The sequence below is a fragment of the Cyprinus carpio genome, chromosome B24 (assembly GCF_018340385.1).
Source record: "Cyprinus carpio isolate SPL01 chromosome B24, ASM1834038v1, whole genome shotgun sequence".
In the NCBI taxonomy this organism is placed as follows: Eukaryota; Metazoa; Chordata; class Actinopteri; order Cypriniformes; family Cyprinidae; genus Cyprinus; species Cyprinus carpio.
Genome location: NC_056620.1, coordinates 6,284,601 through 6,310,705, shown reverse-complemented (window position 1 = coordinate 6,310,705; position 26,105 = coordinate 6,284,601). Strand labels below are relative to the sequence as shown.

At 36.4% G+C, this 26,105-nt stretch overlaps 2 protein-coding genes across 2 annotated transcripts in view; one reads left to right on the top strand and one right to left on the bottom strand.

Moving 5' to 3' along the window:
* Positions 1–1,285, top strand: part of LOC109050111 (putative nuclease HARBI1) — a 4,600-nt gene extending 3,315 nt beyond the window's left edge. Inside the window, exon 2 of the mRNA XM_019067782.2 lies at positions 659–1,285. Coding sequence (XP_018923327.1) covers positions 659–1,059 — 401 coding nt within the window. The 3' untranslated portion in view covers positions 1,060–1,285. The remainder of the gene's footprint in view (positions 1–658) is intronic.
* Positions 1,171–26,105, bottom strand: LOC109050112 (receptor-type tyrosine-protein phosphatase H-like). Its single transcript, XM_042752509.1, has 18 exons — positions 26,004–26,105; positions 25,817–25,930; positions 19,626–19,887; positions 18,890–19,150; positions 16,536–16,808; positions 15,844–16,110; positions 14,888–15,121; positions 14,530–14,799; positions 10,893–10,989; positions 10,746–10,793; positions 10,113–10,194; positions 9,794–9,884; positions 9,314–9,387; positions 9,057–9,194; positions 4,742–4,864; positions 3,747–3,907; positions 3,437–3,572; positions 1,171–2,621 (listed from the first exon to the last, which is right to left on the bottom strand). Exons 2-18 carry the CDS (start codon positions 25,868–25,870, stop codon positions 2,475–2,477), a joined length of 2,718 nt encoding a protein of 905 aa, XP_042608443.1. The 5' UTR covers positions 25,871–25,930; positions 26,004–26,105; the 3' UTR covers positions 1,171–2,474.

The following is a 26,105-nucleotide window of genomic DNA, read 5'->3' as shown; positions in this document are numbered from 1 at the left end:
TTGGGTTTAAATGGAGCAATAAGATTCAGAGTAGACAACATTTTTTAAATGAAGCAATTAAAAAGTCTGTTTACATCCTGCATAGGAGGGGATAGTTCAAGCTAAGGTGGATCAGTTATAGCTTAAGAAGTAACATTCCCCTCACATGACTGAGTGGTGAAATAACGATTTCTGAAGGATTGTGACACTGAAGACTGGATTAATGGCTTCTGAAAATTCAGTTTTGTCATCAGAAGAATAAATACAATTTTAAATTCAAATAGAAAACAGGTATTTTATGTTGTATTATTTCACAAAATTATTTTTGATTAAATAAATGAAGCCTTAGTGTGATTAAAAGATGCATCGTAATGTGCTTTATTATCAGTTAATTAATTAGTTAAATCTTTTTAATAAATTATATTGGCCATAATGTTCATATATTTTTTTACTACGTTATTGATTACATAGCTTCCTGTGATACTTTTTGTGGGTCAGTTATGGAAATTAACTATCAAACACATCTGAATAATAAACCTTACACATCTAAAATAATAAACTTACCTGCAATACTATGCTGTAAAACAAATCAAACAATGATTTAAAATAAACTCCTGTCAGGAAATTTACTGTTATAATTGCCCTTTCCCCATCTTATCTTTTTGTCTGTTTCCCACAGGTAGCAGAAGTCTGCACGGTTGTGGACATGTGTTGACACCAGTTGAGGCTTTTCGCATCAAAAGCAATTCAGCCCTGCGATTTAACAATGCACATGCTCAGCTACACGGCCGTACACAGCAGGTCTTTGGAAGTTTGAAAAGCCGTTTCCAATGCCTGCGTGACATCGGCTCCATTCAGTCACCTGAGTCAGTGGCATGTACCATCAAAGCCTGCTGTGTCCTACACAACATCTGCAAGAAGTTCTCTGTGCCGTTACCTTTGGACTTTAGTGTAGAGCCGATCCATCCACCATCAGAGGTGGTGAACATCATGGCAGAGCAGCCGTTTGACTACATGGAAGACACTAAAGATGAAATGATAGAAATGTTTTTTAATATTGCAGAGGATGAAGGCAAATAAGATGTGACCAGATGTAAAAGAACAGTTGTGATAGCAAAAAGCCAGAAAGTATTAGTTTAAACCATGTACTAAATACTGTTAATGAAATTAACACAGACAAATGCATGCCAATGCCAGTTGATCCTCACATAGTTTTATTCAGTTGATAAAAATAAGTTAATGCTAACATGCTAATATTTGTCAACAAGTGATGTGAATAAAAACAAACTGTTTAGCCTTTAAATAATACAAGTCTGTTACAAGAAATGCTATTGCAGTGGTACCATGGCTCAGTGATGCTATCAGCTGTTAGTGCCACGGTACTTTTACATACATCACAATAGCGAATAATTATCATATTTATATATGCACAAAAGAGTTGCCATGGTTGTGTCTAAAAACATGTATTACAATGGTACCATGTTCAGAAAATATGTTAATACCTGGTACTTTTTAAAATCATTTTTAAGTTAATTGTTTACAAATTGCTTGTGGCTGGAAACATGTCATGCCTGGTTAGGACATGATGTAAATATTTTTAAAAGTTACAGTTCAGTAAAAATTTTGTTTTACTACAGTGCAAAAAAAAAATAGCATGACAGCAAATACCAAAACAGGTAACACAACACACATTATTTACCCAAATATTTGAAGGCAAATGTGAAAGTTACTTAAATGTGACTGAGATTACACTAATGTGACCACAACTCTGATTGGTAGTTTAAGAAATACAAATGTTTGAAGAATGTTTACACAGTTCTTTCCATATAATAACAGTTCGCAGAAACCATATCTGTGAAGCAAAACCTTCCCCTTCTTGGCAGCTCTGAAAAAATCATTCTCTATTTTACATACAGATATGACATTATTTAAATCAGGGTACCCAGTCCTGATGTAAATAATTAGACAATAATCGTCTTTAGCTGAACTATTCCTTTAAAGCATGTTATACGCCAGGCAGCTGAGAATACGTGACACTGGCAAAATAAAAAATGATGGAAAAAATACTTTGATATTAACCTAAATTAAATCACATTCAACTGACATTAAATAGACCACCTCTTATTTCAATTTTAACAAACATTTCTCATTTAAAAGCAATGTGCAAAGTAAGCAGCATTAAGTACAGCTTAAAGGAAAGTTTCCTTTCAGAGACCACAGCTTATCAAGCAAAAAAAATAACATTAAAACAAGCCTATACACAGCTATTTAGTTAAATAGAGAGTGGCAGTTAAGTTTAAGTGGTAAACTTTCAGTGCTTTATAGCTTAGGCTCAAAATACCATGGCCAGTATATTTCAGCGTTGTTAGCAGAAGAGTGTGTTTATCTAAAATAATATTAATAATAATAATAATCCAGGCTTTCATCTTTTATTTATTGAAGGGTATGTATTTGAAATGGGCCATTGGACCATATGATATGGCTTATATTTCTGTTCATATTTGACTTTGATTGTCATATTCTTTTAATGCTATTGCGTTGACATAGATCATGTCTGAGTTTTCATAGAGAGGCTCTGACTTAGGCCCAGCTTTGGGTTGTAGACTATCCATGATGCACTGGTGCAGGAACACATACTGAGACTGTAAGAGACAGAGAGATGAGCATAAAACAGATGAAAGTAAAGAGTGTCTGCCAGGAATACGCGTTTCCTTATTTCCAAGTGATAAAATTATTACCTTTAATTACATAACGATATGTAATAATCATAAAAATACATTAGAAAAATCCTGTTAGACCAAAGAATGTCCTTTGAACTCAAAACAGGCATACCCTAAGAACTTGCAGATAATAGCAATTGCTGTTATTGTATTGTTGTTAAGTCTTAAAACCTAATTGTAGAATTAGCAGTAACATCACTGTATGTATATATGGAATAATGAAAAAAAAAAAAACTTGGGGAAAAAAACTGTAAAAGAATAGTTCTTATATTTCTTTGTTTTATTGCTCCTAGTCATATAAATTAGAGTGTTTTCATTTCATGTTGCTTATTTCTGCATTGTTATTTTGGTGTTTACTGAGACTTTAATCATGGCATGAATGCAAAGAATGCCCCCTTCGATACATTTCCAAAAGCACAGTGGTTATTAGTACATAAATGTTTAAGTAGTTTGATATTTTTGCATTATTCCATGATATATGTGGTTACATACTGTAAAATATACAGTTTCCTAAATGCCACCCTGAGATGGAATTTTTACTTTTTTTTTTTTTTTTTTTTTTTTTTTAAGTGTTTGGATCCTCCAGGAAAAAAAGCTAGCCATAACCCATATAGGCTATATTCATTATTATCAAAATAATCGCCACAATAATAATGCCACCATCTAGAACCCAATTCTATGCTAAATTGCTCTAAAAATAAATGACTTTTACAATTATGAATCTAAATCAGCGTTACCTCAGTTTGCACCATTAGTGGCCGGCTGAGTCTCATTTCCTGGACAAACGCTGCGATTCCCACTGCCTTTTCTTTGTGCAGCTGCTGTAGCAGGACGTCCAGCGCAATCAGGGTACCTGTCCGGCCCACTCCGGCACTATTGTACAGAGATGGTGACAGAAGGATTAAAACTTTGCTATATTTTGTCAATGTAATTATTGATATAATGCTCATTCTTTATACTGCTTTGCTGTCAGCTCTCAGCAGTCTACTGTCATTATTCATGTTAAGTTAATATTTGAAATGGGTTTCAAAGTGAGTAGTGGTACACCTGCAGTGTACAATTGTCAGCCCTGCAGAGAAAGAGCTCTCTATGTGCTGACGGATTAGTCCTCTGAATTGGATCAGCTCCTCTGTGCCAGCAGGAACACCGTGATCTGGCCATGCTGTGAAGTGGAAGTGCTTCACTGTTCGTGTCTCAGAGGTGTCTTTCTGTTATAGACAAAAAAATAGACAGAAATAGATTGTGTCTTATGCTAATCTGACCAGTGATGTGCTAATATATTCATATTCAAGTTAAATGGCTTATATCAGAAGAAAGCAGAATACATATTTCTGAATACCAGATAAATTAATGATAAGAGTATGATGTGGTAAAGTCTGTCAAAGCTTGTGCTATTTCTCACTGTGTGTAGCACCTACAGCTCTGCAGATCCTGCTGAAGGATACCAAGATATGAGTAGATTATCTATACTGAATAAGATCTCTAAATATTTGATTTTTACGTCTATAATCTGTCACAATGTGATAATTACTATGTAAAGAGGAAATTAAAAACTATGTTTGTTAACTCCCATCATCGCTTATTTAGAAACCATGCATCACCTTTTCTGGTTCCAAATGCTTTATCATATCATAAAAGCAGACAACAAACAGTGTTAAAATACTCTCACAGTGTGCTTTAGTACTACTGAAAAATCACGATCCTGATAAATATGAGCCTAAATCACTGCCAGACCATAATTAATCTTTTCTGAATTGTTAAAATATTGGTGTATGGAACACCATGAAATTTTAATATTTTAGCTTAAAAGTGTGCTATAAATAAATAGTTCTCATAAACAGCTGTCAGGACCAGAGAGAATTTGGATGAAAGATAAAGTCAAAAAACATGCAACTGTTTTTGGCACCCCCAAAAACCACTAATATTTATAATAATTTCATCAACATTAAGCAGCATGGCATGTTGCTCTAAATATTAAGTTTCATTTTATTGAAAAGAAAAATAGAAATATTAAACAGAAAAATAGAAATATTTCAGCTCACATTTTTGACATTAAATTCTCGCAGTGTCCAATTTGGCAATTTATCCTCCGATTTCACTGTAACAAGCAGGTTCCCATACAGACACGGCGTGTAGTCCAGTGGCCAGTATTGCTCACACTTGACCTGGAGAAGTTAAATCAGAAATATATATATATATATATATATAGTACTATATATCAGAATCAGAAAGAGCTTTATTGCCAAGTATGCTTACGCATACAAGGAATTTGTTTTAGTGACATAAGCTTCCAGTACACAGAGACAACAACCACAAAAAAAAAAAAAAAGGCAATTAAATAAATTGTATGAACAGTTGTGCTATAGATGATAATGGAATAGAAAAGAGTAAGATGCAGAGATGTACTTGGATGGAGGGGTAACTAATAAATATAAGAATATTGCACATTTTTATTGCATAAGAGGGAACATTTAACTGTTCATGAGGTAGATTGCCTGGGGGAAGAAACTGTTCTTGTGCCTGGCTGTCCTGGTATTTGCGGCTCTGAAGCACCGCCAGATGGCAAAAGTTCAAAAAGGGTATAACTTGGATGTCAGGGGTCCAGAGTGATTTTCTGAGCCCTTTTCCTCACTCTGGATATATACAGTTCTTGAAGGGTGGGCAGGGGGACACCAATAATCCTTTCAGCAGTCCGAACTGTTCTCTGTAGTCTTCTGATGTCTGATTTTGTAGCTGAACCAAACCAGACAGTTACTGAAGTACACAGGACAGACTCAATGACGGCTGAGTAGAACTGTTTCAGCAGCTCCTGTGGCAGGTTAAACTTCCTCAGCTGGCGAAGGAAGTACAACCTTTGTTGGGCCTTTTTAACAATGGAGTCAATGTGATTGTCCCACTTCAGGTCCTGAGAGATGGTGGTTCCCAGGAATCTGAATGACTCCACTGCAGCCACAGTGCTATCTATGATGGTGAGTGGGGGGAGAGCAGGGGTGTTTCTCCTGAAGTCCACGATCATCTCCACTGTTCTGAGAGTGTTCAGCTCCAGGCTGTTAAGACTGCACCAGACAGCCTGCTGGATGAGACCGATGACTGTAGTGTCGTCTGCAAACTTCAGGAGCTTGACAGATGGGTCTTTGGAGGTGCAGTCGTTGGTGTTGAGGGAGAAGAGCAGTGAGGAGAGAACACATCCCTGAGGGGCACCAGTGCTGGTGGAGCAGCTGTTGGACATGAATTTCCCCAGTGTCACTAGCTGTTGCCTATCTGTCAGAAAGCTGATGATCCACTGACAGATAGAGCTAGGAACAGAGAGCTGGGTCAGTTTGGTCTGGAGGGCTGTCGGGATGATGGTATTGAAAGCCGAACTAAAGTCCACAAACAGGATCCTCACATAAGTCCCTGTTTTGTCCAGATGTTGCAGGATGAAGTGCAATCCCATGTTGATTGCATCATCCACGGACCTGTTTGCTCGGTAAGCACACTGCAGGGGGTCCAGTGAGGGTCCAGTGATGTCCTTCAGATAAGCCAGAACCAGTTTTTCAAACGACTTCATGACGACAGACGTTAGAGCCACAGGTCTGTAGTCGTTAAGTCCTCTTATCTTGGGTTTCTTTGGAACGGGGATGATGGTGGAGCGTTTGAAGCAGGAAGGCACTTCACACAACTCCAGAGATCTGTTGAAGATCTCTGAAAAGATGGGGGCCAGTTAGTCAGCACAGGTTCTCAGACAGGCTGGTGTGCGGGACTCAACAGATGGGGGTTGGGTTTGGGGCGGGTCAGAGGCAAGTTAAATACACATAATACATAATTATTCATAAGAATTATTGTGATAATAATGAGACTTATTCATGTTTATTTTTTATTTATCTTTATTATAACAAATTTTATATTACATAAAAGGAAACACTGTGGTGCATGTGGAACAAGTTACAAAAAATTTCATGTACTTGAAGTACTTGGAAACACCTTCATGTTAAACACTAGGAAACACCTTCATGTTAAATACATCAAGTACAGTACTTCATGTATTTAACATGAAGGTGTTTCCTAGTGTTTCTTACATCCAGAATTATAATTGTAAGTAGCAGACTTTGCTGCTATGAGTACCCCTCTGGAGGGAGTGATAAAGTGAAATCGTGGGTGTGCCCCTTTGTGCCTCCACAGCGCGATTGTGCCATTGGGATTTATTGTGATGCGTTACGTCGTTTTTCCCACCGTGTCCGATACTGAAATCAATACTACACAAAAAGCAAAAAGCGTGGGAATTGTCGATGCTGCTTCGTGATAACAAATTAAATTCCTCCGACCAGCTGTTGTTATATTTGCAGCTATATTAATTTTTTTTCGCCGTAGCTTCACCTGAGCTTTCTAGTGACGCTTGATTCAAATCCCCCCGTCTACCTGTGCAGATATCAACTGCGCAACAGAGCTGTAGGTTGCCAGGTTGAGGTCACAAATGAGTTCAAAATTGTATGATGTATCTATTGTGTGAGTAGGATGCGTTTCATACAATATCTGGCAACTGGACAACCTTAGAATAATGTATTGATGTGATTATTCATATAACGAGGTAGGGCCATACAAATTACGGGAGTTTCCCGGGAGAAATAACAAAACGGGAGGGGGGCGGGAGATGGGTGTGAAATACGGGAGATTCCCGGGAAAAACGGGAGTGTTGACAGGTATGATAGGCATCCTCTTTGGACTAACGAAGATGTGTGAGTTTTGCTGTAAACCATGGCTTATCGTTGTTGAATGTTAAATAAGTTCTGGTAGGAATACATATATCCTCACAAAAACTAATATAGGATGTTACGGTCTCTGTGAGTTTGTCCAGATCAGTGGTAGCAGCTTCAAAAACACTCCAATCAGTGAGGTCAAAACAAGCTTGTAAATCCTGCTCTGTTTCGTTGGTCCATCTCTTTACAGTCTTTACTACAGGTTTAGCAGATTTAAGTTTCTGCTTGTAGGTTGGTATAACATGAACCAGGCTGTGATCAGACAGTCCCAGAGCTGCTCGTGGAACACAGTGATACGCATCCTTTATTGTGGTGTAACAGTGATCCAATATATTACTGTCTCTGGTGGGACATGTAACATGCTGTCTGTATTTTGGCAGTTCACGGGAGAGATTGGCTTTATTAAAGTCCCAAAGAATGATTAAAACAGAGTCCGGGTGTTGTTGTTCTGTTTCTGTGATCTGATCAGCGAGTTTCTGTAAAGCCAGGCTTACGTGCGCTTGCGGAGGGATGTAAACACTCACCAGAATGAACGAGTGAAACTCCCGCGGTGAATAGAATGGCTTGCAATTGACAAAAAGCACTTCTAGATCTGAACAGCACATCTTCTTTAACACAGTTACATCTGTGCACCACCGTTCATTGATATAAAAGCATGTCCCGCCGCTGCGCAATTTCCCCGTTGATTCTGCGTCACGATCTGCTCTAAACACCTGAAAGTCCAGTAGATGGAGCGCGCTGTCTGGGATGGCGTCATTCAGCCAGGTTTCCATGAAACACAGAGAAGCACAGTGTGAGAAATCCTTCTTTGTCCGGGAAAGCAGAAGGATTTCGTCCGTTTTGTCGGGTAGAGAGCGGAGATTTGCCAGATGGATTCTAGGCAACGGCGTTCGAAATCCGCGCTTCCTGAGTCTAACGAGCGCACCAGCTCGCGTTCCCCATCTTCGCTTTTTGAAGCGTTTGATCAGCGCCGCTGCTCCACCGACAACAACCGTCTGAATAATTGAAATCCGGTAAAAGATTTTGTGGTGTGTTCTGCCGAATGTTCAGCAGTTCATCCCTGGTGAAACTGATCGTGTTTGACAAACAAAAAACAGGAAAAACGAACAAAAACAGTACAAACACTAGAGAGCCAAGCACTGAAGCAGCCGTCTGTGGCGCCATCGAGGAATGCTCATCAAATGATCTATATATATATATATATATATATATATATATATATATATATATATATATATATATATATATATATATATATATCAATGCTGATCAATGCTGATCAAATGATATACATATATATATACATACACACAGTATATAATAAAATAAATAAAAATGAATTCAAATTACTGCAGCAAGTGCAGAGGTCAAATCTGAGGTAGCAAGCTAAAAATTATGCAACCAAACCACTCTATGTGAAATACTGTGTTATAACACAAAATTGGATTGAAAACAACTCTGATAATTAAATTAAACATCACGCAACAATAATGTAGCATAACACTGTTTCATACATCACTACATAATGTATAGTTCCATATAGTGTTTATAAAAAAATAATGGATGCCAGTAAACACTTGAAACTACAGTAAGCAGTCTTCTATGCTACACTTTGCCTTACCCTTCCACTCTCAATGCAGTTGGTTAACATGACGATGGCCTGTGATCCTTTCTCCCAAACCATTCTCCAGAAATCATTGACAGTGGATGGCAGTGGACCTTGAGCAGCAATATACTGTCTGCTTGCATTGCCGTAGCCCTGATATGCACATAAACAAATGTCAATCCACTAGGAGCACATTTCTCTGGAGATACAAGCGAGGTAGTGCTTTGTGTTATGAATTACAACTGATGTTAGCTACTATTTAATGTACTTACAGGCATGTAATTAGCATTGATATAATCAGAATCACCCTCATCTTTTGTGGTGAGATGCACTCTAGAGGAGTCGTCTTAAAGATAGAGAGGAGGATAAAGTTACATTTTCCAAGACAGACACTGTGCAGTAATTGTGTGTGTGTGTGTGGTCCTGGTATTCCCTACATTATGGGGACCAAATGGACCTTTTTTAGTCCCAATGAGGAAGCAAACTTATAAATCATACAGAATGAAATGTTTTGAAAATCTAAAAATACAGAAAATTTTGTGGGGTACAGTTAGGGTAAGGGGGTAGTATAAAGGGTAAAGGCCGTATAAAAACCATTACATCTATGGAAAGTCCAACACAAACCAGTGTGTGTGTGTGTGTGTGTGTGTGTGTGTGTCTGTCTGTGTGTGTGTGTGTGTGTGTGTGTGTGTGTGTGTGTGTGTGTGTGTGTGTGTGTGTGTGTGTGTGTGTGTGTGTGTGTGAACACTTACAGGCTAAAACATTGGAAAATCGGTTTTTGTCCTTGTTTTCAGGAAGAAGAGCTGCTATACTAGACTGTTCTATACCAACTGAACTTAAGTCCTGTTAAAACATATTCAGTAAAAACATACTTAACAAACACTCTGAATATTGAGAATTAACTTGATGATTCTAACATATAAACAGGTCGGCATTTTCAATATTTCAATTCTTTGCAACAGTCTAAACTAGGCCTGGTTCTGTTTTAATGCCACTTAAAATTCAGTCAGAGATAAATAATAATAATAATAATAACAATAATAATGTAATTTCATATTTGACAAACCCTACCTCATATTCCTCACTGAAACCTCTATTCTCATCACGACTCATGTTTTGATAATGTTCAGGAAATTTATTCAAGGGAAGCGGTCTGAAAAACATTTCAAAGTTGTTTACTGTTTTATATATAGAGGACACTAAAATGATATCATATACAGTGGCCCCAAAAATGTAGACACTTTTGGCATACCTAAAAAAAAAGAATGTCTGAATAACATGAGATAGGAAAATATTAATAAGGCAAATGCATTTGTGTATAAAAACTACTGGACATGACACTTTCACATTTTGATATCTAATCACACAGTTTCACCTAAAGTTCACCTTAAACTGAAAATTCTGTCATTGTTTAATCACTCTTATATAATTTCAAACCTGTATGCTTTTCTTTCTTCTGAAGAATACAAGAATACAATAGAAGATATTCTGAAGAATGTTGGTAACCAAACAATTTTGGTCATCACTGACCTCAATTGTACAAAAATAAGACATTTCTCAAAATATCTTCTTATATATGTTCCACATAAGAAAGTCACACAGGATTGGAAATGACATGGGGAGAAATTGTGAGGTCAACTTCCTAATGCTTTGGTTTGGGCCACTGTATTTTACAATTTTCCAAAATAATAGAGTCATACATACTTGTAATTTTTATTAGGCACTTTTGGCTCCACAAGTGGGTTGGTCATTCTAAAGATGAGAAAAGACATTAGAGATAAATCCAATACAGCTTTTATTGCAATATATTATGAAATAAACCCATAATCCCAGACAATCAATCAATCATACTTATTGCGCTTTGCAGAACCATAGCGGCGCCATGCAAATACAGCAACACAAATAATGATGACCAAGAGGAAAAACACAAGAACTCCTGCTATAACACCTGCAAAAAAAAAAAAAAAAAAAAGAAACAAACAAACACTGAACATGTCAATACAATGTTCAACTAATATAAATAATACAAGGTTAACCTCTATGCAGCTGAAGCCTATGGGGGTGGCAATCCTTCAGAAATAATTCTTATATGCTGATTTGCTGCTCAAGAAACATTCATCATTATTGTAATGGTTTTATTATAATAATTGATAAAAACAGTTCCCCTTCAGGAACTCGAGCTACATCGAATGCTTTGGGAACACCCTGGCAAGACCACTTTCTGAAGCATGTGTGAAATTAGTCCAATAGCGAAGTGAGACGTCACGAGCGGGGTGACGTGAACAACCAGGAAGCATAAAAATGTATTTGGCAACCGCACATGTTAGCTTCATGCTCTTCAGCGAGGGCGTCTGTGGTATGTGTGTGTGTATGCAAAAGCACTCAGTCAGAAATTTCTCTGTAGAGCAAGTGAGAACAATGCCAAAGTGTAAAACAAAATCAAATATGGCGAGCGGAGGGCATTTCAAGTTGTGTGTTCCTCCCTGCCCACGCTATCTTTCAGGTGGGGATACACACAATTTGTGCATTGTCTGTTTGGTATAGCAAAGCATGCGCGGTCAGCTCTCGAGGGCACTGACTGTCACAACTGTGAGCTTCTCCCGCTCCATATGCTTCGCTCTCGCCTGACCATCTTTGATGAAGATTGGAAGATCTCTCAGAGACTGGAAGCCTGCCCTGCAGTTTCTTTCCCCCGGAGAGAGAGCCAGACGCTTCATCTATCTTCCTCCTCCGAGGTTGATGTGATGAGCGTCAACATGGAGGAGACTGTGGACTCGCCACCACAGTCCCTCATGTATGAGGAGCTCATGGAGGTTGTGACTCATGCAGTAGCCAAACTGAACATCGAATGGCCAGCCGAGAAACAGGATGGTCGTCCCAAGAGCAAGCTGGACGAGAACTTCCTTAAAGCTAGATCACAGCTTTCACGACGGGGCCTTTCATTTTTTCCAGATCTCCATGTTGAGGTTACGAGATCGTGGGATAAATCATGTTCGTCCCGATTCTTCAGCCCCATGGTATCTATCTACTCTAACATCACAGGGCTGAATGAGAAGGGATATGGGCCGATGCCGGCAGTGGACCTGCTAAAAGACCTGGATGATAGGGAGAAAGAGAAATCTGATGTAGTCGCTGAACTGTGTTGGGCCACAGACCTGTTGCTTCAGGCCACCAATGAAACAGCCAGAGCCGATCTGCTTCTGTTTGGCCTGTCATTTCACCCGGCACTTTCACGAAGTGTGTGGATGCTGCGCTGGCTCCGTTGCGACTCCAGGGCATCCACATATTGTATTACATTGACGATTGTTTGATATTAGCTCAGTCAGAGCAGATAGTGGCTCGGCATCGAGATGTCATCCTCGCCCATATGAAACAGCTGGGGTTATGGCTAAACACCAAGAAAAGTGTGCTCTCTCCACTACAGAGAACCACTTATCAGGGTGTGGTTGTGTGATTCAACAACGATGCAGGCACAGTTGTCTCCTGCTCATATCGAAGCGATTCTCACAACTGTGAGGGGCGTGAGAGAAGGCCAGTCACTCACTGTCAAACAGTTTCAGAGACTGTTGGGTCTGATGGCAGCTCTGTCCAACGTGATACATTTTGGCCTGCTGTACATGAGACCCTTGCAGTGGTGGTTCAGGGCCAAAGGGTTTTCCCCAAGGGGGGACCCGCTTCACACAATAAAGATCATGTAGCAATGCTTACGTGCCTTAGACATGTGGAAGAAACCTTGGTTCCTGTCTCAAGGCCCGTCACTGGGGGCTCCTTGTCATCATGTAACGCTAACGATGGACGCCTCCCTCATGGGTTGGGGAGCAGTCATGAGTGGCCACTCTTTTCGAGGTCTGTGGGAAGGCCATCATTTCATGTGGCACATCAACTGCCTGGAGATGTTGACCATGTTTGGAGCTCTAAAACACTTCCTTCCAGACCTAAGGGAACATCATGTGCTTATTCGCACAGACAACACATCTGTGGGCTCTTACATCAGGGGTTTTACTCCGGGGCCCCCCTCCTTCTCCGGTCAATTTTGCAAGGCCCCCCTATGCCTGACATTTCCTCTTATACTGTACTTCCTCAGCAAAGTGTTTATTTTTAAACCTTTTTTTTATTAACCAAAACATTTGTTTTGCCTTATTATTCTTGTACTGCATTATAAAAAAAATTAAATAAAATAAAAACACAAATTCAAACTTTAAATTCAAACAAACTTTAAATTAAAGCTATACTTTATAACTTAAAAAACCTCTGCTCAATTCTAACTTTTTAAAATAATAGATAGATAGATAGATAGATAGATAGATAGATAGATAGATAGATAGATAGATAGATAGATAGATAGATAGGTCCCATTGTACTGCAAGCCTTTTGTCCTCCTCCCTTCCAGGAAGCAGGCCAGGAAAGACTCACTCTACTCTGTTCAGTGCAAGCATTGGACTCTTACATTCATTTGAAAATCCAGCATTTAGTTAATCCTGATAAGTGCTTGTCATCACAGTTGTAAACATGACAGCTTTCTTCTTTTGTGAGGAGGTTTGGCATCACGGCATCTTTGTTTCCAGGCGGAACTTTAAAGAATGCGACACACCTGTCTCCCGAAAATCCTGTATAATTCAACCAATCGGAAGATGACTTCGAAACTCCTGAAGTGTTTCCACTTGTGTGTGCCGTATGCATCAGACGTTTAGCCAATGGTCCATGGGCATGATGTCTGAGGCTGAGACTACCCCACTCATGACGTCTCACTTCACTTTTGGACTGATTTCACACGTTTCAGAACGTGGTCTGGCCAGGGCATTCACAAAGCATTCGACGCAGTGACTCATTCTCTTCAGGGAACCATGGTTACATACGTAACCGTGAGACATTTTTTTTCTAATGAATATATTGTGGAAACCATGATATACCACCATACAAAAGTCTGTGGTACAGTAGCAAGAAACAAAACTATGAAATTCATTCAAACATTTATTCAGCAGGCATACATTAAATTGATCAAATAAATTGATCACAATAAGATAATAAACACTTGAATAAAGTTACAAAAGATTTATATTTAAAATAAATGCTGTTCTTTGACCTTTCTGTTAAAAAGAAAAAGTATTATGGTTTCCACAAAAATATTTAGCAGCAAAAACTAAATAATATGAGATGGGAAAAAACTATATTTCACTGGAAAAAGTTCCATATGACTTGCTGTATGTCCAAATGACTTGCTATATATATAAGTCTTCTGAAGTCTCATGCTAGCAGCTGTGTGTGGAACAGGCCATCTTGATAGCCATCCTTACTCTCCTTGGTATATCCATGAGAGCTCATAAAAGAAGTAGGATTCATACGGGTTTGAAACAACATGAAGCTGAGTAATAATGACAGAACTTTCATTTTTAAGATTAATTATTCACTTCAATTTGTATTTAACTTGGAATATTCCTGAAGTTTTAAGACACTATCTTTAGTTACACATATGTAGACATTATTTTACCTGCTGGATCTGTTTCGCAGTTGACTGATACTGTTTGACTCCTCCTGGATCCAGAAAATGATGTTGCTGTCACAGTGTACTTCTTGGCAGCTTGCAGGCCATTTATCTCCAGTCTTATTTGTTTTTCTGAACTATATGATTTGTTGAAACTTTTTCTATCTACATCCACCTGCACCCTATCCACAACTCCATATGGAGTATCCCAAATTACAGCCAGACCATACCCTCCAGAATGATATTCACAGCGGAGATGAGATACACTATATGGATCTAGTTTGAAAGAGAAAAAGAAGGACAAAAAAATGTAATGGAATATCAGCTGATTACTGGCACAATCCAAACAAGCATGTAAACTCACCTAATGTCAGGTGGTGTGTGCACTGTGGCAGCAGCTCTGACTCCAAGTAATAAAACAGTGAAACATTGTAGCTTCCTCCGGGATACAGGCCTTGCAGAGTCAAGCTGTTCTGATTTACAGTGCCATTTTTAACACTTCCAGTGCTGTTCTGAGCTTTCACATATGTGCTACCATTCACTTTAGCCTCTATTGATGAGTTGGTTACTGTCCAGTTAAAGGATGTACAGTAAAGGGCTGCAGAAAACATAATAACATATGAATGCCGATTTCAAACTGAGTTGGAGTCTTACTCTTGGGGTCTTAATCTTGACATAAGTGGTACAGGATTTTAGGTAACATTTTACGGCACCCTTGTAACACATTACATTTATTTACACAAAATAGACACACACATGTATATATTTAAGAAAAATGTTTATATATTAAATATATTTATATATCAATTAAATTATATGAATATAAATTTGTAGATACATGTAAATATTTTCTAAATATATGTACTTTATGTGTGTGTATTTATATATACATAATAAATATACACAGTACACACATATTATGTAAACAAAAACTTTTATTTTGGATGCGATTAATCACGATTAATCATTTAATAGCACTATAAATTATGCATAATTATATGCAACCCTAAATCAAACCCTAGTCCTTACACTAACCTTAGAGTAAATACATATTGTTAATTAATATCATTTAGTATTTAAATGTATAATTACGATGTAACAATGGCACCTTACAGTAAAGTGTAAACAGACTTTAACTTCCTGGTCTGGCCCCAACTCAGATTTAAAACATATGCTTGTTTATTATGCAAATTAAGTTTAATAAATAATTTTAGTTTCTCTCTCCCTCTCTCTCTCTCTCTCTCTCTCTAACTCAGTTAAAACTCATAAATCTGCTTTTAAAATAAGTAGCTGAATCAAAGTAATGTTATCAAAACTTACTAGTGACGTTCTTAAAGCTGAATCCTCTACTGAAGGCTTTGTTCACCACAGTAAAGAGAGTAAAACTGTGTTCAGTGCCTGGTGTGAGAGATGAGTAAGTATGTGTAATCACATCACCCACAGCAGATCCAGTGAAATTTTTCTCACTCCCCTCTCCCTGACTTTTCAAGGTGTAGTTGTAGATGTCATTATTGTTTAACTTATTCCATGAGATAGTCAACTCTGTCTGTGACCGATTGACTGTAACTTCAGTTATGTCAGATAGAGCTGTGAAGAGAACTGAACTGTTAGTAATTAATAGAAATACTGCAGCCCATTCTTCATAAATTCATCACTGAGATGTGGTATGTGTCAGGGTTTTACACCATTCAGAACTGAGTTGAAAATTCATTTCAATTCAATCTGAATTTGAACTGAGGAAAACCAAAAGAAGAACTGTAATACAAATTTGAATTTCTAACCTTAACCCATGACCTTCCAAGAAGCTGCCTTATATTAAGTTATATGAAAATAACATGATCGACATTTTGTGGTGCTGTAAATTTCTTTCAGTTATTTCAGTTCAACATCCTGTATGTTGTAATCAATTAAAATGCCAACACATGAATTAAAAGCATGCTGATTCTTACATTTTGCCCATTTTTGCTATGTGATCAATTTTTAGTCTAATCCAAAGAATAAGAGCTACTTACTTGTGATGTTATAAAAGTTGAACCCAGTACTTCTCAGATCAGCAAACTCTGTGTACAGAGTGAAGCTGTAATTTGTTCCACAATTCAAATACCACAAATCACATGTTACCTCATTTCCTTCCGCAGTTTGATTAGTGCAATTCACTGTTAGTTCATCTTTGTTTTCAAGAGTATATGTGTAAGTGTTGTTGTTTGTGTTTGATACAACATCCCATTGTAAGATCATTTCGGTGTCATTGAGCTTCACATTCACATCTTGAACATTAGATGGCACTGAAACAAATGCAGATATAGTGGAATATGTGTTATACAATGAGCTTGTCATTTACACCTAGTTATTAGATAATCAGAAGGAAGTACAATAATGGACCTGTTAACTACAGCACCAACTGCCAGTTTGTGACCGTTCCGTGGCCAGTGCTGCACTGCCATAGAAAATCTTTCATTCACAGATATTTTAACTCCTTGGTGTATTTACACTGTTTTAGCAAATTCAGCTTAATTGTCACAAAGATAATGTAGCTGGTTAAAATAGTCGAAATTATATATATATATATAGGAAGCATCAGTAAGAATAATTGAAAAATAAAGTTGATTATTTGTTTGTTTGTTTGCTTGTCTTTCTTTCTTCTGTCTTTTTGTGATTTTATTTGTAGTTGCATTGTGGATGTAGTTATATCATTCTCATCCTGTTGCAAATGAACAATAATCTGTTTTGTGAAGGAAAAAAATGCAAAGAACTTTCATTAAACAAAAAAAAAAATCTAGCAAATATAATAAAACAATTTAAATTGATCAGTTTTTGTGGTGGGGCTAGTAAATATTCGCAGGACAATTAAAAACACATTCTAAATAAAAGAGTTAATCGCCAGTTGATAAAGTCATTGCATCACTGCAGCTGCCGCTCAGCATCATGCCTAACAATGCTTATTAGATGTTTTATTCCCTGAAAACCTTAGCTTATTGCTTTATTAATACCTGTTTTAGTTAGCTTACATACTAGAATAGCATGATTAGCATTTTTTTTTAATGGACTTTCAACAGACATGCTACTAACTATAATTGACTTTGCAAGTGCATGTCTGTTTATTCCACTAACCCTAACCCTAAACCTACCCTAACCAGGCTACAGTCTACCAACTCTCTAATGAGAGTTAGTTAACGTGTAGTTGCAAATGAATGATAGTTAGTTGACATCTAGGTACTCATGGGTGAATTTCTGAAGTGGACTATTTAAATAAAGTGTAACCAAAGTATCTTCCTAAAGACAAATTTTTGTAATGTTAGTTTCTGTGATTTTATTTGTAGTTGCATTGTAGATGTAGTTATATCATTCTCATCCTGTTGCAAATGAACAATAATCTGTTTTGTGAAGGAAAAAAATGCAAAGAACTTTCATTAAACAAAAAAAAAATCTAGCAAATATAATAAAACAATTTAAATTGATCAGTTTTTGTGGTGGGGCTAGTAAATATTCGCAGGGCAATTAAAAATACAGTCTAAATAAAAGAGTTAATCGCCAGTTGATAAAGTCATTGCATCACTGCAGCTGCCGCTCAGCATCATGCCTAACAATGCTTATTAGATGTTTTATTCCCTGAAAACCTTAGCTTATTGCTTTATTAATACCTGTTTTTAGTTAGCTTACATACTAGAATAGCATGATTAGCATTTTTTTTTATTAATGGACTTTCAACAGACATGCTACTAACTATAATTGACTTTGCAAGTGCATGTCTGTTTATTCCACTAACCCTAACCCTAAACCTACCCTAACCAGGCTACAGTCTACCAACTCTCTAATGAGAGTTAGTTAACGTGTAGTTGCAAATGAATGATAGTTAGTTGACATCTAGGTACTCATGGGTGAATTTCTGAAGTGGACTATTTAAATAAAGTGTAACCAAAGTATCTTCCTAAAGACAAATTTTTGTAATGTTAGTTTCTGTGATTTTATTTGTAGTTGCATTGTAGATGTAGTTATATCCATTCTCATCCTGTTGCAAATGAACAATAATCTGTTTTGTGAAGGAAAAAAATGCAAAGAACTTTCATTAAACAAAAAAAAAAAATCTAGCAAATATAATAAAACAATTTAAATTGATCAGTTTTTGTGGTGGGGCTAGTAAATATTCGCAGGACAATTAAAAATACAGCAGCGGTATATAGTGAATTGCATCCTAATTCAGTTGTGGTTCTGTTCTTATTCTTGCACTTGAACAGAAATTGGAGAGAAATGTCAGAGGCAAACCTCTGACAGAAGAGGAAAAAAATTTAATCAACAGCAGTTGTGACACCATCAACCTAAATCAGTAGCATGTGTTACTGTAGGTTGACTAAAATGATGTACTCACTGGTTACATTGGTGAAGCTGTATCCACTGCTCATTACATGTCCAAACACAGTGTAGAGCGTAAAGAAGTATTCTGTCCCAGCATCCAGAGACGTGACGTTATATTCCACTGTATTAGTTTGTGATATAGGTATTGAAGAGTTTTCTTCGTTCCAGTATAGCTCATAACCGTAATCATTGCTGTTGTTGACTTTACTCCATTGTAATGTTATCTGATTTTCTTTCCGATCGATGACTGAAACACTGTTAACATTAGATGGAGCTAAGGAAGAAAGAGACAGAAATTTTATTTCCATAGCTCCTGTTACTATCCAGCTGTACATTAATTCATCTGCCATTCAGTTCCTTCAGTAACTGACCTGTTAATGTACAGTTGTACCGGAATGTCTGAATGTTTTTGCAGTAAAGTTTTAAAGCATTTATTTTAAAGAAAGACTGCACATATTGAATAGCATTCAACAAAACAACCACTTTTGGTTTGTGAATTTTTAATGGATCATGTTGATAGGTAATGTGCTGAATTACATGTTTGAATTAATGTTTCTGTATTTTGCTCGCAGTTTGCAATTAGGCGAGTTCAATAAAAATACGTCAAACAGACTAGATTTTGAGAATGTCATTAATTGATATTACTGAGCCAACAATTAACACAAATTAAATTTGGAACAATTATTACAGGTTTCTTTAGAGAGAGAGAGAAAAAAGTATTTATGGTTAAACTTCAAAGACTCACTTACTGGTTACATTAGAAAAGTAAAATCCTTTGCTTGTATAATTCTCAAACACAGTGTAGAGTGTGAAAGAGTAGTTAGTCCCAGGAGACAGAGGTGAGACTGTATAGTTTAAATATTCAGCTTCTGATGCATTGATTGGAATGTCTCCAATGACATTTGTTGCCAGTTTATAACTGTAACTGCTGTTTTCAACTTTCCATTGAAATGTTAATTCAGTCTCTGTTCGACCAATGACTGAAACCTTCTCAACATCAGGGATGTTTGCCTGAGGAAAGAAATGACATTCATTTTAATAATCAAATGTTCTATAAAGCAGCTAGACTCCAAAACAATCACAACAGATATGTTTGACAAACAGCTGAATTGTAAAGACATCGCAAATATCACCAGTCATGCAGATTTGCTTGATATATCCCATCTTATCAAAGCATGTTGCACAAGTCTTTACCCAGGCTCTTGTCACTACTGCAATGCTCTTTTAGGCCATCCTTCAGCAATGTGCAATCAAACATCGGTGAGTCTTCACTGAACCAATACTCCCCCCTTAACTGTGAATCTCTTCCCTATTATACTTATTATAGAAATGAACAATACATAGTATTACTATGGGTTGCTTCTTAATTGGAAATGTACATCCTAGTAAGGCTGCATATCTTGGTTTCCATTTCTTCAGCTCAATTTGAATGATCCTTGAAAAGCATCCTTTAGCATGCTTTTCGTAGCATACAAGCCTCAGAAGGACTAGTAAAGGAAGGATGACTGAAAATCATCCTATGTATGGGAGAAACAATGGTGGTTCTAGTAACAGGACTATGGTGGCCCACCTTCTAAATAAAAGAGTTAATCGCCAGTTGATAAAGTCATTGCATCACTGCAGCTGCCGCTCAGCATCATGCCTAACAATGCTTATTAGATGTTTTATTCCCTGAAAACCTTAGCTTATTGCTTTATTAATACCTGTTTTAGTTAGCTTACATACTAGAATAGTATGATTAGCATTTTTTTTAATAGACTTTCAACAGACATGCTACTAACTATAATTGACTTTGCAAGTGCATGTCTGTTTATTCCACTAACCCTAACCCTAAACCTACCCCTAACAAGGCTACAGTCTACCAACTCTCTAATGAGAGTTAGTTAACGTGTAGTTGCAAATGAATGATAGTTAGTTGACATCTAGGTACTCATAGGTGAATTTCTGAAGTGGACTATTTAAATAAAGTGTAACCAAAGTATCTTCCTAAAGACAAATTTTCAGTGAGAATTTGACTAAAAACTGTTAATGCATTTGCTCTTAAAATTAACTCTTTACCGTAGTTCATTTAGATCATTTGCTATATTTATTCCACACACCTAGATGGATGCTGTGTGAGTTTGCTTGAAGCAGATGCAAACTGAAATACAACTGAAATCATTGACATGTAATGTTAAACACAAAAGCCACTTTGTGAATGATGTACAATTTTGAATTTGATGATGCTGAGTTACACAAATGTACACAGTGGCATGGCAAATAAACTACAGTAAAATATTTTTATTTAAAAAATATTTGCATAATATACTGTATTATCAATGACTTATCAGTGATGCTAAGCATCCCTCTTTCCATATGACATACAAAGAGTAAATGTCAAACACCTATCTAGACATCCACTTAAACAATCTATGATTAGTCTAGTGAATGATTCTCTTTGACATGTTACCGTAAGGTAGAAGAAAACTTCTGTTGACACAACAAACAAGGAAATAGTGTATAATGAAAATCGGCAGCTTGTATAAAACACAAAGTGCAAAAGTACCTATCCAAAGTTTAGTTGCCTCTTCTCATTCAATATATTACAATACAAAAGTGGAGATGTAGGACACGTGGAGACACACTAGTTTCCATGTTTTATGGGAACATTCCATAAGCATAATTTTTATACTGTACAAACTGTATTTTCTTAACCCTAACACAAACCTACTGGCACTTTTAGATTAAAAAAGAAATAATAATAATAATTCTGTATTTTTAGGCTGTTTTTCTCATGAGTACCAAAACATTTCCACAAGGCCAAACAAGACTGGTATTACTATCCTTGTGAGCAGGGATAGGCAGTATTTCAAATACATGTATTTGAAATACAAAATACTATCACCTTTGGGGAAAAAATCTAATGTATTTTGCATTTAAACATTTAATCTGAGTTTTTTTTTAATTTCAAAATACATAATGTATCAACCTCCTTATTAGACTGCTGATTTCCTGCAGGGATGGGAGATATTTCAAATACATGTATTTGAAATATTATTTTGTATTTAAAAACCTTTGGAAAAAGTCAAATGCATTTTGTATTTAAATACATTTAATCTTAGTATTTTTGTATTTAGTATTTTTCTATACTTGTTGATACAGGAAATCAGCAGTCTAATAAAGAGGTTGATTGTTTTGAAACTACAAAAATACTAAGATTAAATGTATTTAAATACAAAATAGTATTTTGTATTTCATATACATGAATTTGAAATACTGCCCATCCCTGCCTTTGAGGACATTTGGTCCCCATAATGTGGAATACCAGGCACACACACAAACACACACTGGTTTCCATGTTTTATGAGGACATTCCATAGACTTAATGGTTATTATTATACAGTACAAATTATTAGTATTACCATACTGTCTTTGTGGAGATATTTAGTCACCATAATGTAGGGAAAATAAAACTCTTTAGGTTCTTCAAAGCAGCCTCCCTTTAAAACTTTGTTATTCTGTTCATGAATCTTCCAGCTTTATGAGGTGCATCCTGGGATACTTTAAAAAAACTATTGAAAAAGTCCTTCTAGTGCTCGACATTGGCTTTACTATCCAATAACCTGTTTCATAACAACCAACAATAGAAAATATACTATGCAACGTCATTTTTATTTATTTATTTATTTGAGTTCTTTGTGTATAAAGTAGGCCTATGTCTTATTTAAAAAATAATTCAAATGTCATATCCATTACAGTAAAATCGTATTATAACTCACGATAACTCATGATCACTTATCTGCAGGACTTTGGACTGGTATTGTATTTCAGAAGTGAATCATTAAATCCATAAATATAAAATATTAATCCACAGAACTGGCATCTCCACACCATTTAAAAGAAGTTCAGATTAGTGGCTATTTTTAAATTGGTATCAATCAATAGTCTACTTTAGACATACTATTAACTATAAGTAGCTTTACAACTACATGTCACCAAACTATCATTAGAATTGACTGTTAGTTAGGGTTATGGTTGTGTCTTCAGCAGTACTCTTGGAGTTGGAAAGATAATTTGGTTACACTTTATGATCCCGCTTCATATTAGGTGTCTATAGATACTTTGTACTTGAATGAATAATGAATTGTTGTACAGTGTACCTACTGTGTTCCTGCTTAATTGCAAAGCTCGTTTGCTGCTAGGTGGAATACAGGTAAGGTTAGAGGCAGGTTTGGTGGTATTGTTAGGTTTAAGGGGTAGAGGTGGGGTCAACAGTGTAGATGTAACTACAGAAATTATTTACAGGGCGATATTTCCAAATATAAGTGCAATGAAAAACATGTACATACACAATAAGTGCATTGTATCAAAGTATTAATTTAAACCACATAATAGTTAAGGGCAATTCAATTCAAGTGAGTCCCACTGGTAACACTTTATAATAATGTTCAGTTATAAGTCATTTATAAATTATTAGTTAATGATGAACTAATCATTTACAATACATGACTATACATTCATAAATGATTAATAAGTGATAAGTTAACATTTTATTAATGTTTAATTAATTCAGTTATAATCACTTATAAGTTACGTTATATACTGTACCAGAACCTTTGCATATAGCAATTAAAATGTAAATTTAGAATCTGCAGTTACACCATTTATAAAGATCTGCAAATGATATGTAACACATTTACAAGTAATGAATAGTTTTCACTTTAGATTAGGGGATGCAGAAAGCTTTGTAAATGATTTATTCATGTGTTTACACATCATCTATAACAGGTGTTGAACACTTTGTAGTGTGTACTAAGTACTGACTGGTGAGGGTATAGACAGCTGTCTTCTCTGACAAACATGAAGTCTTTAACTCTGTGCACCTGATGTGAGCTCCAATGGAAGGTAAAAGCGTTTGAGAGGTTCACTTCATCACTAGATCCCACACACAGAACACAGAACACAAGTCTGTGCTGATGAGTGAAAGGATTTAACACAAGCCACTGGAATCACCTGACTAAGGCATTTATAAATGGCTATTTTATCCACTTCAAAACAAATAAATTACTCTTCTTAAAAATAGTGTTTTAGCATACCTGCATGTTTGTGCTTATGAACACAGACCAGCTAACAAATTCGCCAATAAATCATATACTGATCATTTACTAATGGTTTGTTCATCATTTGTTCATGATTAACAATTTTTTATTGAAATAATTATACAAAACAATTTTGACAGAAACATTTCAATGGTTTATAAGTGATACATAATGTATCAACTAATAACTTATAAATTATCTACTAATGATCTGTTTGATTTATTTCATTATTTGAACTTTTTTTAAGATAACTTACAACACGTTTGTAAATGGTTAGCATACCACTCATTAATCATTCATGAACATATAGTCAAGTTTTTTAAATGATTAGTTCATCATTAAATAATAATTTATAAATTACTTATAACTGAACGTTATTATAAAGTGTTACCATTTGGAACTACATGTAAACTTATTAAAACAGTATTAGTAGACTGTTTGGTTAGGGTTGGTAGAATAAGTTGACATACTTGCAAAGTTACTTAGTCAGTAGAATGTCTGTTGGAAGACCATTAAAGGGGTCATATGATGCGATTTCAATTTTTCCTTTCTCTTTGGAGTGTTACAAGCTCTTGGTGCATAAAGAAGATCTGTAAAGTTGCAAAGACTAAAATCTCAAATCCAAAGAGATATTCTTTATAAAAGTTAGGAGTCAACCACACCCTCTTAAAACGCCTCGTTCTAACACGCACCCCATATGTCTACGTCACGATGTGGGAAGATTTGCATAACACCGCCCAAATGTTCACGCAAAGAAAGAAGGCGTAACTTTTATTCTCTCTGTAGTACTGTTGCCACCGCCATGTTGTGGAGACGCTATGTGTTTTGTCATGAAAGCGAAGCTACTTTGTTTGGCCTTCCAAAAGAAAAAGAGGACACAACTAGAAATCAGTGGTTAAGTTGTATTTTCAACACTGTTCCAGAACAGTTCAACCCAAATATTCAGATGTGTGCAGCGCATTTTATGGAGGACATGGACTGTTTCCTGAGAGAGTAGCCTACAATGCATGTGTGTCTGGTGTCTGTTTCTATAAAGTGGGGCAATAATAACTCTGCAAGGACAGTCTGGTGCTTCTGACTCACAGCCTGTAAGTACGTTTTTATATTTAAAGAATTTGCCACTGATGATTCAAATGCGAGTTTTGAGCAGTGTAGAGTAGCACTTGTTGTTTGTTGTTTCTCCGATCACAACTGCAGACATGGTTTTATGTTTACACTGCGTGATACGCAACACGTAAAAAGACAGTTTTGTCTCGTTGCACGGGGACAAGGCATCACAGTATGGTAAGGTGTGTAACATTTCTGTCACACGCTTGAGGTATTCGGCCAATCACAATGCACTGGATAGCTGGCTAATCAGCGTACACCTCGCTTTTCAGAACAAAGAGCTTTGTAAAAATCGACGTGTTTCAGAAAGGTGGGGAATAGAGGAGAAACAATAATGAACATTATGTGGAAAATAATGAGTTTTTTGAACCTTAAACCACATAAACACATTGCATTGCACCAAATACACAAAATAATGTTCTTTTTAGCAACGTCATATGACCCCTTTAAAACAAAGTGTTAGTACACAGTCTACTAATACTCTAATGTTCAATTCAATGTATTACTTGCTGCTTCATTGTAATTAATTGTTGGATATATATTTAAAGATTTACATCAATTACTCATAGTTTTCATTTGAATTCAGCATAAGTTATTCTTTGACTTCGCTGTGCTTTATGTCACTGGTATCGGTCACAGGTGTTTTCGTCCTAAAAATGAAACCTCTTTGTCATGTACAGCTATAGGTTTACAATCTGAACCCCAATCTCAGTTAACCACAAATAACAGTTGTATATAGAGAAAGAGTGACTTACCCATGCAGAAAGCACACACAGCAATACTAAAGTCAAAACTCGTTCCATGATCATCCCGGTATGTGTTCAGTGTAAACAGCCCTTTTATTACACTGGAATTTTTTTATTTAACCACTGCATTCAAAAACCATAGTTAACTGAAATAACTATTCAAGGCTGTTGGTATTACTGCACTCACACATCCCACCTTTAGTATTATTTAGTCTCTTTAAACTCTCGGTTCTGACGCTTCTCTCTGTCTCTGTTCCCTCTGTGGTGACCTGTTTTATTGCCACTTCTCCTTTTTCTC